Source organism: Archocentrus centrarchus, chromosome 7 (genome assembly GCF_007364275.1).
Source record: "Archocentrus centrarchus isolate MPI-CPG fArcCen1 chromosome 7, fArcCen1, whole genome shotgun sequence".
In the NCBI taxonomy this organism is placed as follows: Eukaryota; Metazoa; Chordata; class Actinopteri; order Cichliformes; family Cichlidae; genus Archocentrus; species Archocentrus centrarchus.
The window spans coordinates 10,550,835-10,567,486 of NC_044352.1; the positions used below are offsets into that span (position 1 = coordinate 10,550,835).

General features: G+C 38.8%; 3 protein-coding genes across 7 annotated transcripts in view; all 3 read left to right on the forward strand.

Annotated features, from left to right (window-relative positions):
* The window catches only part of rap1gapa (RAP1 GTPase activating protein a), a 44,835-nt gene extending 41,677 nt beyond the window's left edge, over positions 1-3,158 (forward strand). For 2 of the 4 annotated variants that reach the window (XM_030733162.1, XM_030733164.1), the window contains 5 exons: positions 41-176; positions 304-415; positions 930-1,009; positions 1,237-1,284; positions 1,508-3,158. In XM_030733162.1, the coding sequence (XP_030589022.1) occupies positions 41-176; positions 304-415; positions 930-1,009; positions 1,237-1,245 (337 nt within the window). In that variant the 3' untranslated portion in view covers positions 1,246-1,284; positions 1,508-3,158. The remainder of the gene's footprint in view (positions 1-40; positions 177-303; positions 416-929; positions 1,010-1,236; positions 1,285-1,507) is intronic. The other 2 variants (XM_030733163.1, XM_030733165.1) reach the window with 1 other exon arrangement.
* A 1,235-nt stretch (positions 3,159-4,393) lies between these two features.
* On the forward strand, positions 4,394-6,921 carry aurkaip1 (aurora kinase A interacting protein 1). 2 transcript variants are annotated; one of them, XM_030734043.1, is made up of 4 exons: positions 4,394-4,478; positions 5,682-5,787; positions 5,894-6,357; positions 6,630-6,921. In XM_030734043.1, exons 2-4 carry the CDS (start codon positions 5,736-5,738, stop codon positions 6,744-6,746), a joined length of 633 nt encoding a protein of 210 aa, XP_030589903.1. In that variant the 5' UTR covers positions 4,394-4,478; positions 5,682-5,735; the 3' UTR covers positions 6,747-6,921. The 2 variants fall into 2 exon arrangements, with proteins under 2 accessions (XP_030589903.1, XP_030589904.1); XM_030734044.1 differs by lacking the exon at positions 4,394-4,478 and adding an exon at positions 4,501-4,652.
* Positions 6,922-7,517: 596 nt separating this feature from the next.
* LOC115783069 (matrix remodeling-associated protein 8) lies at positions 7,518-16,486 on the forward strand. The gene is made up of 10 exons (XM_030733711.1): positions 7,518-7,649; positions 11,124-11,150; positions 11,257-11,565; positions 11,654-11,755; positions 11,843-12,304; positions 14,649-14,804; positions 14,949-14,979; positions 15,053-15,132; positions 15,218-15,271; positions 15,366-16,486. The coding sequence occupies exons 1-10, from the start codon at positions 7,622-7,624 to the stop codon at positions 15,389-15,391; spliced, it is 1,275 nt and encodes a 424-aa protein (XP_030589571.1). The 5' UTR covers positions 7,518-7,621; the 3' UTR covers positions 15,392-16,486.
* Positions 16,487-16,652: the final 166 nt, after the last annotated feature.

The following is a 16,652-nucleotide window of genomic DNA, read 5'->3' on the forward strand; positions in this document are numbered from 1 at the left end:
AGATAAAATCAGGTTGGAGAGTGGTTAACCCAGGGTGTAGTTCTTATCTTGTTGGCAGGGCCCCATCCATCCCCGAGGCTCACGACCTCTCCCGCTCGTCCTCCAATGCCAGCAGCTTCGCCAGTGTGGTGGAGGAAAATGAGGCGGAGGCAACAGAGGACTATGACACAGGCATGGTAAGCGGTATATTCCATATGTGTACTGCATTTAGAAAAGACAAGTGCATTTAGGCTATCACATTCATTTCCTCTTTCACTCTAATGTACATATGTTTTTTTTTGGTCTCCTTGGCACACTCTCCAGGAGAGTCTGTCATCTGCTGGAACACCGCACAAGCGAGACTCCTTCACCTACGGCACTTGGCTGGAGGACAGCAACAGTAACACCACTGTCACCAGTCATGGAAGCTCCCCAGGTGAGAGAGGTGGAGCGCTCGGAGAACGAGGTCCAACTCATTAAAAGTTCAAAGGAAAGAACATAAGAGTTAAATAATCTTCCTAGGTTTGTAAAAATTAACAATGATATTTGCAGCTGTGTATTTACAACTGTTTTTTTTCCATTAGATGATTAATTTATCTGCTTACTGTTTTTGACTCTGTTTATTAGCAAAATAAACAGAGTCAAGAAAACACATGGTTAAGTAATGCATAATTAATGGATTCAATGCATGACTGCTCATAGTGAGTCATTTTTTTGCAAGAGCAATTAATTAGCATCTATCACTTCAGTATATTAAGTAGCAAGTACAGACTTTCATCTAACCTCTGTGAAATGCAATATAGTTGACTACTTATTTCTTCTGAAATATATTCTTTCTAAGTTTTTTCAAATGCAAAACATTCATATCTTTTAATATTTATAGAACTTTCTATGTGATGCTGCAGTGGACATCTGTGAGTGTTTTCACACACTGCTAACCTGTCCTTCAGGGCCTGGTAAATCTGATCGAGGAAAGGGGACAGACGTCCGTGTGAAACTGGAACGATCACACAATCATCAGTCCTCATCAGTGAGTCAGCCACCTCCTCTAAACTAAAATCCTGTACCTCTAATTTGTGTTATTCCACACCATTCTTTTCACTTAACATACAGACACTAAAACAATGCATACTCTCCTGTAAGATTGATCAAATTGTGCACACTGAGTTGTTGCACCAATTCTGTACAGGCTCTGCTTCACTGCTTTAGTGCTGCTGCTGATTTTTTCTCTTTGTTTGTTTATTGCTTTGTGTGCAGAACTGTTAGCTCCTCTCACCTGGTAGTGTCCTGGATCTCCATCTTCAGGTTGGACTTTCCTCGCTACACTTTAAAGGCTTTAGTTCCCAGATTTACCATGCACACATGTTTCAGAAACACATTTTCCAAATGCAATTGTATTAAACAAAAATGCTCAATCCTTGTCAACACTACTGGGGAATAAACAAAAAGAAAGTAAATAGATGTTTTAGCAATACATTCTTATACTTGTATCAAGAGTTTTGACCAGAAATTTCTTCTTTTCCAAAAGCATTCCCATAAGCCACGATCGTTCTGGGAGATGAAACAAGTGCCAGCATTCGCCAGTGATGAAGAATGAGAAAGAAGATGAAAAAGAAGTAAAAAAAGCAGGCAAAGCCTGGCCAGTCTGCTGCGCAGTGAGGCCAGAGTGCAGCACACCTGGAGAAACCTGGGGGACAGTGGAGTGGATGATGCACAAAGAGGGGCCGGCTTTTGCACAGTTTTGTTTCCTTCCACCCTTTGCCTCTTTTCTTTTAAAACCTGACCTTTGTTTCAGAATGCACCAATATAATTGTTTTATTTGTAAGACATATTACCCTGTCTTAGTTGTCTTGTTAAAGCCGAGGTGTGCTGGCTATACACGGTAAAGACAGTGCTATTGTGTTCTCTGTTGAGATTATAAGAAGGACTGTAGCTGCAACAAGTGAACTGCCTGGATGGTTTTATCAAATCTACCAAGGTATTGGCTTGATGAAGATCTCTAATGTATATGTAATACCAAATATTTAGAATCAGATTTGACTATTTTGACACTAAATGTCCAATGTGATAAAAAATTCTACTGGAGCTGTTAAACGTGATTATTTTCCAGGTAAAATACAAACACAGTTGCAGCAAATAAGTGTGTTCTTTGCTCTAGTGACCATGATTAGCTTCCAAACTTAACACTACAGGTGGTGGTAGAGATAGCGTTGTATTGTAAATAATTTAAAATGGCCTTATAATTTAAACAATTTCCCGGGCCTTCATTTTTTTTACCTCACTTTTTTCACTCACATATTCTACAGCCAATAATGGGAGAGCAGTATTAGATTAAATGTGAAACTAATAAAGCTAAACTAATTTAGAATCATTTTAAGCACACTAGTTTAAAAAATGGTGGTATAAATCTGTAAAATCTGCTAATGTATCAATATACTGTACCAATCAATGAGTGATTTAACTGCTTTGTCTGTCTTAAATGTTGATATGGAGATATGTCTTAAGATTATGCTATTTTTTTTCTCTCTAATATACTTCTTATTTATCAATTTGGTTCTTTTTAAAGAAGTATTTATGCTGTACTTCTATGGTGACTATAAACGGCAGCAGCCAGTCATATGCTTGTACTGTCTGTGTTGCGTTGGCATGGATTGTATTGTTGTCATCTGTAAAGCTCTGTCTGTTTGAGGAGTCAGATCTCATTGAGTGCAGTAAATTTGCAATGCAGATATTTAATGAAACGGTGAATCTTTATTTCCTTTTAAAGTGAGAAAAAGCTCTAAATACCACTACTGAATTTGTAAATAGATATTAAGTTGAGGACTGTATGTGTAATGTATAGGCCATTGATTCAACATGGATTTACCAAATACTGCCAAGTTAATGATTTGCATTTTTTTTCATAACCTCTAATTTTAAATATTTTGAGAGAGTTTTATAAATTAAGATAATTTCAAAGCTGTTCAGACTGTTTTGTTAAAGGGAAATCTTATGGTGCACCCAGCTGATCATTTCAGTTGCCTTATATTGCACACTGGTGGTGTATGTATAGCTAGTGAAGCAAATAGTTACAGGCAGCAGGATTTGAAGTGACATGAATGTTTTGTCCTTGATGTTATTATTATTATTTTGTAAATAAATGCCCTGAGAACTATTATATATTTCTTGTCCTGCATTACACCACTCAATGAAAGCTCATTGCTTAAGTGTAGCCTCTTTGTGTCCTTTTCTTCTCACACAAATGTAATTTTCTGAATGCTACATAGTAAAAAAAAAAAAAAAAAAATCCCTGCTGTGAAATGCCTTAATACTGTAGGTGTTCCACTTCCCACCATCTTAAAGGAAAGCTAAGCGAGAAACTCCCATGAATAAATGATTTGATGTGGTTGCCCACAAGCCTGCAAAACTAGAGCAATCTAAAAGTGGAGAATTCCCTGGTTATGCAACTGTGCCATGTGGAAGAAAGACACATATGCAGATTTAATGAGTTAAAGGGAAATAAAACTGAACCATCACTGAAACTTGTTTCCAAATTTCCCAGCAATAATGAGCCATATGAGTATCAGAAATGTACATATTTACAAGAGAAATGGGAAAATCAAAGTCTGGAACACTCTGGATGTTTCTGTTTCATATGCCAATAAGTGTCTGAAAATTCATCACATTATTAGTAGCATAAAACCCGAATTGGTTCATTTTAAAAAAATTAATATGTGCATAAACAACAATAGTACCTTGGCTCTCTGTGAAGAGGTGTTCAGTAAGACCCTAAGGGTGTAGAAGAGTTTGAGCCTTTCCGAAACTAATCTTAACAACTAATAAATACATTAATACTACTAAGAAAATGATGAAAGTGACGAGGCTACTATACTGACCAATCCAGACCAACAGACCCCAGTTACTTGACAAAGACAAGGAGAGAACTTATCTGCTGAACGGCATGCCTGTCCCCACTGAAAGAAACACCCACTCTGAAAGTTATAGAAATACTCCAAATATAAAGACCTAGAAGCAGAAATTGAGAACAGGTGGGACATGAAAGCGGCAAGAGTACAGGTGATAGATGCTCTTGGTCTGGTCCAGAAAGGGATGGAAGACTACACCAACAAGATACCTGGTAATAAGAGCTCCAGGTCCTCCTCAACACTGCTCATGTACAAATGAACATTACACCCTCATGGTAGTGAGGATAGACTTGGCCTCAAAATAATAATAAAAATAATAATAAAAAAAAAAAATAATAATAATAATAATAATAATAATAATAATAATAATAATAATAATAATAATAATAATAATAATAATAATAATAATAATAATAGGTGTTTTGTTTCAAGCAAAGCCTTAAATCTTAAAGACAAAGTTGTAATACGACTGTAATCGGCGGAACCTTTCTCAGCTCTGAGAAACCGGAAGGGAAAACAAATTATGTCACACGGACCGGAGGTTGGTATCTGAAGTCACATTGAAGACGAGAACTCTGGTCACAGTAATACTAGGTAACCGAACTCTCCCGCGAATTAAATGAGTTGATTATAAGCATGTTGTCAGGTAGATTGAGGCAGAAGTCTTCGTTTTGGAGGCTTTCGCACCGTAAGCGGAGCTGCTGGTTATCCTGCCAAATCAGCCATGATGGGCTAGCCGGCCGCTGCAGAATACAGTAATCGTCTGTGGTCTGTTAATTTTGATGTTTTTTTTTTTTTTTTTTTTGCAATCCTACGTCTAGGTCGTTTTATTTACATTTGTACGCCTTCGTACACTATGGCTGCGTTTCGATAAGTTATAAAATCCTTTCACAGCCTCTCAGCGCTCATGGTAACTCTTGAAGCAGCGATGGCTAAAGGCAGCTTTCACGCGGATTTGATAAACCAGTCAGACCTACTGGTTAACATACAGAAAGCAGCAAGATAGTGGGTCAAAATGTTTAACATTTTTGTAGTAGAATACAAGTTTCAACATCTGGTAATACATTCTGTTAAATGTTGTCATGTTTTTTTTATATGGTTGGAAAATTAAAACAAAAGTATTTTTGTCTGTGGAATAAATCACAAAATCAGTAAACAAACAAACAAAAAAAAGGCATTAAAATTGTTGGCATTATTATCAGTAGTCTTTCATTGATGTGACTTAAGTGGGCTTAAATTGGCTACACTGTAGCTGCAATGACATAACATTCATCTGCAGTAATTTCAGTCATTTAAAATGTACTCCCAGCAAATTCATAGACACCCCACCCCCTTTTTTTTTCTCTGATTTTGATCTTTTTCTGGTTTATCATAAATTTCTTTGAGCTGTAGACATCATGGTTTGACAAGACAGTACACATAAAGTTGAATGTTAGGTGTTTTTTGTGGAGGTTTCAGGTGCCTCTTTCAGTCTTCCTCGGCAACGAGTTTTCCGTAAGCCTAAGGAACCTAAAGTCCTGGCAGACAGGCCTAGAAACCATTCAGCAACCCAAAATCTTTGCGACCTCCAGCAGAGGCAGCTGAAGTTAAGAATTTCATATGCTAGGTGGATGGCGTGGGGGAATACACATTTTTCCCTAGTGACTGGTAGTTGCCGGGGGGGGTCACAGAGTGGTCTCCAGAAACTAATTGTCAGAAAAACTGATATTTTACTTGATGCCTGAAGTTACTGTTTCATTACTAGTTTGATAGCTGTGGCAGGTCTGACTAACACCATACTTTGCTTTTTGCCCACAGGACCAGTGACTCGTCAGCCTGTTCCTGATGACCTTGTTTGGATGATCACTGACAATGTTTGCCTCAAAGATCGTCCTTCGTCTCGGCCTTTTACGTAGAGCAACTTGTAAGTATGAACAAATGTCTGTCCCTTCATTTAGTACTGTATTTCTATTTAATTAAAGGATTAGATTTGATTTTAGATTTATTTTTTTGTTTCCCTTAATGCCAAGGTGCACTTCAAGCTCATAGAGAAACTTTGAATGGATTTCTACAACCAGCTGCTTCTGCTTACTGCTCTTCACTTCAGCAAAAACTGGCAAACTACTCAACAGCGGCAGACAACAGGAGTCCTCCGCGTTGGATCCAACTTGAACCGGAACTGGACGAGGCTCTTATACCACGAAAACTGTCAGTAAGTCCCCTGGAGAGCTGGCTTTCACTGCGTTACTCTCTTCCTCCGCTGCTGGAGTCCACTCAGCCACAGGAGGATGTAGAGCTCCTGGAGGAGAAGGTGCTGCCACCTGTCTCCGTCCCTGTTTTGGAAGACAGGGAGGGTACAATAACACCGCTCACATGTAAGAATGTTCTAGAGATACGTCGGCGGAAGATGAACCGACATAAATATAAGAAGCTGCAAAAACGGACTAAATTCTTGAGAAAGAGGGTGCTGGAAGGCCGGGGGAAGAAGAAGCAGGTGGGGCTTTTCTCTTTTTGGAGATTAAAAAGGATTCTGTCACATCTGTCAGACATTTTATTTCTTTCCTTTTTCCCTTATGACATCTTGAAGTTTGATAACAATAGTAATGATACAAATTGTAATTGTTTTATTCCTTGTAATTCATCATGATGATTATTACTGGCACAGCCTTACCTAATGGTTATTAATGTGCTATTTTAAGAGTTATAACAGTTTTACAGAGCTAGACAAATATAAAACAGCGAGCTTTGTGTCTTTATCCTTTACAGAGACGGTTTGAGGAGGATCTGAAGAAGATTTGGAAGCGGGCTGGACTGAAGAAGGCTCCAGAGGGATGGACCGCACCTAAGATCTTCATTAAACAGTATGGAAACAGAAGGAACTGAAAAACACTGATTAAAGTCTGTCACATCCTTTACTCTGGATGACTCTGCACATCACACGTCACACTGTTTGTAAGAATCAACCTGCTGTCTGTGCTTTTCAGCTTAATTAAAGCATATTTCAGTGATGAAGTCAAATAATGGTGTAGATAATCTAATAAAGATCCCCCTCTGTGAAGCTCAAGGTGTTCTGTCTAAATTTTCTGGTATTTGTTTACCTTCAGGCTGATTGTGCCATTGTCAGCTGCTGCACCTAACTTTTTATACTGTAGATGGCAGTATTGTGCAAAGTATGACAACTGTCGTTCATGCTGCAAATACCCTACAAAGGAAGAAAGTGGTGTGGAAGTTTCCAACGTTGAAAAAAAAAAGCTCTTGTTGTTGGACACGTGGAACAAAATTAATGCCAGTTTAACCACATCAATTGCAGCTGTCATTTCATATTTCATTTTAAAGATGCAAATCATTTGTTTCATTATAAGATGCTCTTTTATCTAATAATTGTCACTCATATTAAAAGGCTTGTGAAGCCCTTTGGGAATGACGGAAAGTAATGGAGACCGATTGCCCTTGTGAGTATATTTGGATACCTTTAGTGCATGTTGCATAATCTGATATGCTGTTGGGACACTAGTTTACCACACACGCAAAAAAAAAAAAAAGTGCGCGTGTTTGTGATGAGTTTAGCACCAAACTGTGGCAGTATTGGGTTTCACTGGCTTCGGAGGGCGGGATTTGTGTGGGCTCCAGTCTGCATGAACACAACAAAGTCCTGCTGCTGCTGCTGCTGGGTGAACTTCAGGCGCTGTAGTGTTTGATCAGTTGATGCGCTTACCTCTTCTGACGGGCTTTAACATCTCCTGACAACACTGAAGAAGATGCTCCTTGTCATGGCTCTCCTTCAGAGTAAGTGCACAAGTCGTCTCGATTTTAAAAGAGAGAGAAAGAAAGAAGATGAAATTTTCTTTGTGTCATAATTGCATCCAGGTTAGTCGGTAACAAAAGCAGACTGCCAGGTTTGCTTTGCTGCACTTAAATTTCTTTCTGGTCGTTTTCAATATTTTCTCAGAAAGCTTTTGGAAGCTTTTATGTTCAGCTTTAAATCCTACATCATTTTTATTTGCTGAACACTTAGTTTTTACAAGCTTAGTTAACCCATATAGGGTTAATTTTCTTTGGATTGATGACCCAAAGGTCTTCACAATTTAGCCAATTTCTTTATTTTATTTTTAAAGCATCGTGCAGGTTTGAATATCGCTCTATCCACGATATTAAACGATGTCCTGTGTGTTTTCTTAAGACTGAAATTTTTTTTTAAATTGTTTAAATCGAGTTTTTTTGTTCGAAATACTCAGTTTTGAAAATAAAATAGATCAAGCACACTCAACGCAGCATGGTTCAGACTAACCCCGGCCTGTTCGTACAGTAGATAGGCCATAGTTTGTGACTCTGGGATTTTTTATGGCTTCAACTCAATGTGTTTCCAGTTAACTGCGGTTTGAGTGGAAGAGTCAGCACAATCCAACAGCCAATCATTATATGTGTCAGTAATGACTGTTTCACCACGAATGGGTCTTTTGGAGTCCGGACGGGGGGGGCAACTATCATAAACACAGTTTGGGATGGTTGGATCCGTCTTAATGAACGGCCACAAAACGACAGGGCATGGAAAAGATTAGAATTGCTGTTTTGACGCAAACAAGTTTGTAAACATGTAGCTACTCATTCATGGCACAAAATGACAAGGTCACGATAAGGTAGACTGTTCGTGTTCTGGAAAATCCTAGCAGGCAATCCCCCGAAATCCAGAGCCCAATTTGTCATGCAGAAAATTAGAGAAGATGCCCACACACTGAGACGTCTGATGGCAGCCATGACATTTGGGCGCCATCATCAGATCATCTGAACATGATAAGTGTGGAAGAAATTATAGGCCTCAACTGATTGTCCACAGGTGGGGTGCTGCCACATGAAGAAGCAACCCATATAAATCTGCAGAAAGCAGTCCATGCACAAATGATTCATGTTTGTAGTGGTTTAATATGCAATTGCTGAACATAATCTGTGCTACTACAATGTTTCCACAGGACAGTCAGCCCCCCCCCAATCTGTGTATGTTTAGCTGAGTCTGCAGCAGCACAGATTTATTTGATTTATTTTCAACCTGTGACTGGGCTGTGAGGAAACTTAACACTCACACAACATCCATGAATCACAGATTTTATGCTGCATAAACTAATTCTTTATGTTTAAGTCATACCTAAAATCTTCTGTTATTTTACCTTAGGGATGACATTTTAATGAGTGATTCAGAATGTGAATTTGGGGAGTAAAATGACAGCGGTTGATGTTGCACTACATTTGGCAAATGTCTGTTATTATCACTGGTAATTCAATAACCCCTCGTTAAGCTTTATTGTTAAAGCAGCCTCGTGAGTCAACGGCCTGTGTGTGTCTGATGAGAGACAATTACAGGGGCTGGAACACTTTGTTTTACCATCTGCAGGAAAGTTTTTGCCCTACAGTAGAAAAGCCACTAAAGTTTTCCAGGATGAGGTCTCCTCTCTGATCCCAGTGTGTGTGCTGAAGTCATCAGCTTGAAGTGTTATTGAGTTTACTGCATAAATGAACAGTAGCAGAGATGTCCTCATAGCCTAATGATGAAGATATACCACATACCTGCAACTCTAAAACCAATTAATGGCCTGTGTTGCAAGTGTATACTTATAAGTATTTGTAGTCAAATAAAATTTTACTCAGCCCACTTTTGTGTGTAAATGTATTAAATCAATCAAAAATATCTTCCACGATTGTTATGCAGGTATCTCTATCCCTAGCTTAATACTCTTCATGCATTTATGTGAAAGTGCACTGTGGCTGGTTACGGTGGAGCTCATTCAATATCTGTGTACTTTTGGGTAGATTAATCTATAACTTACCACTTGAACTCATCATAGTATATGATGCATAATTTAAACCGTAGCTTGTATAGTAAATATAGCTGTCAAATGTAAAGCACAATTTGCATGGAAGCAGATATTAAAAGAAGAGAAATACTTCAGAAAAGTTTAGCTATCTCAGATTTACAAGAACAGTATCAGGGTTATAATCCTTTGATGCTTTCAGTGTTCTGCAGTAGTTTCCACTCACTCACTCACCTGGAAAAAGTTCAGTAAGTCTAAATACTTTCCTTGCCATGGTTGAAAAAAAAATACTGCTATCAGACTCCAGCACCAGGCTTTTAACCAGAGCCAGTTCATACCAATGTTATCTCACTTAACTCACTCAGACTGGCTCTCAGTATATTTTTACATTGATTTTTTTTTTTTAGGCGCTTCATGGTCTGATTTCTGGAGATATTTTTGACCTCTTAGTACCGTATACATACGTGCATACTTTAAAATCCTCAGGCAGAGGTCTTTTAACTCTTCCTGAGGCCCAGTTTAAGACAGGAGGGGGGCAGAGCCTGAGTGCCTCAGGCCTCTGAAATAGCCCGCACAGAGGAAGTCAACACAGCTGAGTCAGTAACATCTTTTTTATTCTCTTCTTGAAACTTTTCCTGGAAATTTAATTTATGGTCATTCTAAAATCTGACGTGCTTATGATGATTTGTTGATTTGCCTCCATATTTGCATGAAACATTTTTAAACACATTCATTGTATCACAAAAATAACATTGTCTCTATAGTTTACAATAACAAGTACCAGTAGAGTGAAAACACACAGGTGTTTGGTCATGTTCCTAGACTTTTGACACTTGGTAGTGTGACTGGAGCGCGCTGAATAAGAGCCTGGTTCTTCATCCCCTCAGGATCACGGCCTTGCAACAAGCCAGCAGCAGCCAGGATGAATAGTGGCTCTGTATGCTTTGGCTGCATGCACCTCTTCTCGCGTTTCAGTAAACAGACAGCAAAATAGAACTGTGGGAAAAATGCATTAGAAATAGCAAATGTGCTGTCGGGAAATCCCTAGAGTGAGAAAATGCAAACAGCAAAATGTATTTCCAGAGTATATTGTTGACATCTGGTTTGTTTGTCTTCTGTTGTCGTCCTTTACTGAACTTCTGTTTTAAAATCTTACCTTTTCACCATGTGCTTGTTTCTTCAGTTTTCCTCTATTTCTTTTAAGCATGTCCTCTCACTGAACCCACTGCTCAGGCTCCCAAACTGCTCGCTGTTGGGTCAGTACAAGATCAAAGCTAAACTCTCCAGGCACTTCAACGAATTTGTGGGTGGAAGCGCTTGAAGTGTTTCTCAAGACTTAATCAGTAAACTGCTGTAAATATGTGGAGACAAATCTATATGATGAAGCATCAGCAGGCTGTATGAATTAAAATCAGTAGGATAAAACTCTAAGCAGTCTTGATTTTGTTTTTTTCAGTCCTTGCTGTGCTCTTCCTGCCAAGAGGTAAGACATTTTTATTAGTAGTATATTATTTTTGATTCTTTACTTTCTGTCATTGCTGCACTGACTTTTTTTTTTTTTTAATACATGTGTTTATTTGTTATGTAAGCTTGGGGACAGAGTAGCAGCAGCGGGTTTGGTGTAGTGGTAGAGGCGAAGAACATCACTCTTCCTGCAGGATCTAAGGCCGTCCTACCCTGCCACAGCCCCCGCATGGTATGGACTCGGGACAGACTGAAGGACCGTCAGAGGGTGGTGCACTGGGACTTGACCCCCAGCAGCCCAGGATATGCCGTGGAGCGAGTCTTGGACATGTCGCCTGGGGCCAAGCAGCGGGTCTACAACGGCTTCAACAAGGGACGCATTTCCGTCCCAGACTCTGCTTTTAGCGATGGCAACTTCTCCCTTATTATCAACAGTGAGACTTCATTATTTTCCATTAGCACTATGAACATTGTTCTTGCTTATTTATAATTTCATTTGATGGTTATTTCTTTGCTTTTCAGATGTGATAGCGACTGACAAAGGAGTTTATACTTGTAATTTACACCATCACTACTGCCAGATTCACCAGTCCATTCAAATCCAGCTTAATGTCACTAAGTCAGGTGAGGCCGTCTGATCAAAAACACCTGGTGTATATTGCTTGAATTGGGATGCAGATTAAATCTTATTACATTTAAATGTGTTTCCAGCTCGAAAAGAGAAACGATACTGGGATGGAGAGAAGACTGTGTTTGTGGTCCTGTTGGGCAGCTCAGTGGTATTGCCTTGTGTGAACCGGCGCCCCCTGTGGAGAGAGGGTCTTCAGGAGGAAGAGCAGCAGGTGGCTCACTGGGACTTCCAGCCCCCTGGAGTGCGTCCTGATAAGGCTGACCGTCTGGTGGACCTGTATGCCTCCGGAGAACGTCGGGACTATGGACCTCTCTTCGCACAGAGCAAGATGAGTGTGGCAGAGGATGCTTTTACATTAGGAGACTTCTCACTGTACATCTCTGACTTGAGACCTGCTGATAAAGGCCTTTACTCCTGCCACCTACACCACCACTACTGTGGTCTGCATGAGAGGCGCATCTTCAGACTCACTGTGGGACCTCCACTCCTGTCTGATTCCACTCCAGCACCCAGAATTTTCCAGAATGACGAACCAGAACCAAGTAAGTAACAAACATCCATGGAAATTTGTTTTTCCAGAATGTAGTCATGGTAAATGGTTTTTCCCATAAGGTTTTTTTGGCTGAACTGTGCACAGAGAAAGAAGACCGCTCCTGGGTTGTTTTTTTTTTGTTATATTTATAGGCATAGTTGGTCAGTTAAATCAGTTCCTGCTCCTGCCAATTTTCTCCTCAGTCCTCCCTGTTTTTGTGTTTGAGCTGAAGAGGGAGGAGGCTCAAGGAATGCAGAAGCTAGTTAGTTGAGAAAGAAAGAAAGAAAGATTCAGTTTCTTCTCTACTGTTATTGATTCGGTTTTGCAGATTGAAAAGGAGTGTAGAGACATCTATTTGGATCTTTTGCTTGAGGAGTTCTCTCCGTGAATTAGTTTTCAATTGTCTGCAACCAAAGAGTCAACCAAGCTGTTTCATTTAGAGCTGTTTTTTTTTTTCTTTGTTTAAACATTTTAGCTGCACTGATGTTAGGATCCAACATCTAGTACTTTTGGAAGTGGATGGTCACATCCTGTGTGTGTGTGTGTGTGTGTGTCCTCATTTTCCCAGAAGTCCAAACCAATGAATCTAGACCTGTTATATTGCACCTCTTTGTTTTTTTGTCCAGTCTCTCCTCCATTTCTCTGGTAGAGTCGTGTTTACCAGCAGTTAAAGGAAGTCTGGCCCATCTGTTCAACATCTGGGCCAGCTGTGACACAGTAAGGGGAGGGTATGAAAGTATGTGTTAGACTATAGATTCTCCTTCCCTTTAAAGAAATGACAGCCCATTTAAAAACCCTATAAGTTATGCTAGAAAGAAATGCGCAAGTGAATCCTGATATCCTTCCCTCTTAGCTCTTTTTTTTTTTTACACCTTACTGATCTTGTCAGTTATCTGTTATGTATTCACCCTGATGCTGGCCTTCTTCTGCCATTACAAATGACATGAGAAGTTTTCACAGCTTTGCACTTGAATGCCGTAGTTAGTGATGACATGAAAAAAATGTTATTCCTTGTAATCATGAAGGAAGCATTTTGTGAACTGTCACCAGTTCAAGAGAAATGCCAAACTCTGAAAATGAAGATGCTTCCCTTTGTTTCATTGACTTGCAAATGATGCATTTCCCACTAGCTGAAAAAAGAAAGGCAAATGAGAGATAGCATACACTTGATCTGTCAAGAAAATGCTAATGGACCACTGCTACACCGTGGCTACAGCTCTCCTCTGGATGGTTTTACTGTAGAGACAATTACCTTGGGTATGTCTTTGTATTTTTATGCATATTAGGTACATTATGCAATGACAGCTTTATCAGCCATCATTGTATAAGCTAGCTCCCTCCGAGGAGGTGGGTAATTATGGATGAACAAAATTTTTTTTTTTCCTTGATTGGCTGGTTTTGAAAGCATGGCCCTAGATAAAACATTGCATGTTTTCCTCATTAGTTCCTCATTAGTTAAGCGTTTCCTTTTGAGCTGCTAACGAGAGACTAGAAAGTGAAAACATATTAAACAAAATTTATATGTATAATAGATAAAATTGCTGGTCAGTAACAACACCTCTATAAATATGCTTTCAGGGGTTGTTTTTTTTCTTTTTTTGCAAAAGTAGCTGTGATATGGTACATTGTGGTTTGGCATATATAAGAAGATATAAACAGTTTTCTCTTTGTTATATTTTTAGAATTATATTTAACTATCTAGATGGTGCCTCCAGACAGTTCAGGTCACTGTGAAACTCGGCCGGTCTGCCAGATGGTAGACTTCACTGATGAACTCTGCTGAAGGTGTCACAGCTTTATTTTCCATACATGCACAAACCAGGCTTCTGTGTTTGTAAGAAGAGCGACTTTAAATGAAAAAGTAATTCAGACATGCAGACAGACCACATTACAGACTTTGTCTCTCTTCCCTCACACTTCTCCTCTTTTCTGGTCAGCCTGTGTTTTTCTGAGGGGAAAAAAAAAAAAATAACAGCTGCATGACATCAGGTCTGGAAGTCATTACTGCCAAACAGCGTTTTGACATTTAACTCTCTGCTCTCCCTCCTTCAGTCTCTTGCTTTTGGAAACAAAATGAAAAAGAGCCATTAGGGGAATAAAAATCTCTGCTTGTGTGGAACTGTATTTCAATTTGATCCTTGTTTATTGCCATTATTGTAATCCAATGTAGCAAGACGATAAATTGTATTTAAAATATGAGAATAAAATCCATGGGACACATTACATTGTTTTTTTCAGGGTTTCATGAGTTTGCTTGATAATTATTGTGTAATATTCAGTTATTCTCATAGGGTTTGTATGCGTTAAGTAGTTTATTCAAGAAACAGTTTGATTTTATTCCTGTTCTTTTTTAGGTGACGGGGTAGAAACTCCACATGTGGTTAATGTCTTCATCCCTGAGCATCGGAGTTATTTCATGCAGCATTTGGGCTACTTCCTGGCAACGTTCCTACTGCTGGGGTTTATCGTCATTGCTGTCATTGTGTTGACTCGACGGCGCAAAAAGAGAGGTATTTTTTTAATATAGCCTTCCCTCCTGTTTTTTTTACTTGTATAACAATTGTCATTTTTTTTATCATCATAAAAAGCATATTTATCATAGTTGCATTTTATTATTACAGTGTGATTGAGATTTTATTTATTTATTTTTACAGGGCTGGAGTATGAGCTGGGTAGATCCCATCGGTAAGACATTCTCCTATGGTTATTGTTATGCTGTTTTAACTTTACATTAAATCTAATGCTAATTTCCTCACAGGGGAGCTGGAATCACTAGAGGTGAAATAGCTTTAGACTGCACAGAGCTGAAGACCTGTAACCAAGAGCCTTTGAATTCAGGTGCAGTAAACTTCACCCAGACACATTAATTAAACATACTTCGCTTTCTATTTCTCATTTTCTGGATGCCTGCTTTAATCGACAGAGTACAAAAACAACTTACTGAAAGAGCGAGATATGGCTAAAGACTGCAATAACGGTGAGCAGAAATGGTGTATTTCAGTGAATAAACACAAGTCGTGTCTTTACTCGATTCTGGTGTTCTGATGTCCCTTTCTCACCTCCTCATCCAGAATTTGATGGGAAGATGTGGAAGTGAATGTGATATTTGAGACGCTGCTGGCAGGTCCAGGGCAAACACAGGAAGACGTAAAGGACTATGAAGAAAAAGGAGAAAAACAGGAAACCCAGGAGAGGACAGGAGGAATGCTCCCTCTGCTGTAACCCTACCACACTAAGCTTTTTCAGTAACGGACATCATCATTTTTTTTTTTTTTTTACCTGATTAAGACAAAAAATATATATATATGATATAAAACTCACTTTCCCACTAGCTGTTATAACCGTGGGTTAAACATATATTTGATCCTTCCTCTTTGCATTCATTGTTTGGTTAATATTAAATACATTTTCTTGGATGGAGGGATGGACATTTTCTTTTATCATACTTACTTTTATTTTTTTGTTAAATGCATGCTCTTTATTGAGGTATGTTTTATTATGCACTGTGCATGCTTATGGAGCAGCAATCTTACAGCTGTTATTAATTCTTGAAATTTGGACATTTTCTTTTTTTTTCTTTTTTTTTGCACAAATTCTGCTGTAGAATCACGAAAGATATTTCATTTCATTGTGTTTCATACTTTAATTAGTGTATGTTGTAGACATTTTCAAAAGGTGTTTGGAAACAAGTATGACATATTTCTAGCTACACAAAAACAGATCTCAACAGTGGTAACAAAGGGACTACTTTTTTTTTGTGGGTTTTGCTTACAGAAAGGCAGATTAAAATTCTCCTCCCCATATTCTACCCAAACTGACATGCTGTACAATTACCTGGGTCACTGAAAATCAGGTGAAAAGTAACATTGTTAGTTGTATGAAAATGAACTGGAGGCTCAGTCTGTGCAAACTCAGGAAAAATTTTTGAACCATGTGATATTGTGCCCTGATTTGTAAAACACTGAATTTTCATTAATGAAACTGCTGGTTCATAATACAGGTACATGGTCTGTTATCAACTGTGTGGCTATACTTCTGTGAGGAAAAATGAGTGTCTACTCTATCAGTACTGCTAAATTGCAAGATGTAAATTAACACTTTTTCTTTCTTTTTTTTTTTTACTCTTTCTTGCATTTTCTGTCTGGCTCACCTGCGCGCTTTAATGTTCCTCTCCTCTAATAAAGATTTCTTCTACTCACAACAGCAAACAGTCCATTTGTTTCAAGGGGTTTTCTTAGAATGACCAAATCCCAAGAAACCAAATGTGGGGCAGTATGTTTGTGTGGGACAGGTTACCAATGCTGACCTATCTTAAATTTTGATTTCTAACCTAGAAATGTATGCACCCCAATTATGCA

What these genes read in the sequence shown, in the direction of transcription:
- LOC115783069 (XM_030733711.1), top strand. Translation starts at nt 7,622, where the DNA reads ATGCTCCTTGTCATGGCTCTCCTTCAGA. An exon ending in TGTCATGGCTCTCCTTCAGA is followed by an intron (nt 7,650 to 11,123) that starts GTAAGTGCACAA and finishes TGTTTTTTTCAG; the next exon opens with TCCTTGCTGTGCTCTTCCTG. An exon ending in GGCTAAAGACTGCAATAACG is followed by an intron (nt 15,272 to 15,365) that starts GTGAGCAGAAAT and finishes CTCCTCATCCAG; the next exon opens with AATTTGATGGGAAGATGTGG.
- aurkaip1 (XM_030734043.1), top strand. Translation starts at nt 5,736, where the DNA reads ATGTTTGCCTCAAAGATCGTCCTTCGTCTCGGCCTTTTACGTAGAGCA. An exon ending in CCTTTTACGTAGAGCAACTT is followed by an intron (nt 5,788 to 5,893) that starts GTAAGTATGAAC and finishes CTTAATGCCAAG; the next exon opens with GTGCACTTCAAGCTCATAGA. An exon ending in GCCGGGGGAAGAAGAAGCAG is followed by an intron (nt 6,358 to 6,629) that starts GTGGGGCTTTTC and finishes TATCCTTTACAG; the next exon opens with AGACGGTTTGAGGAGGATCT.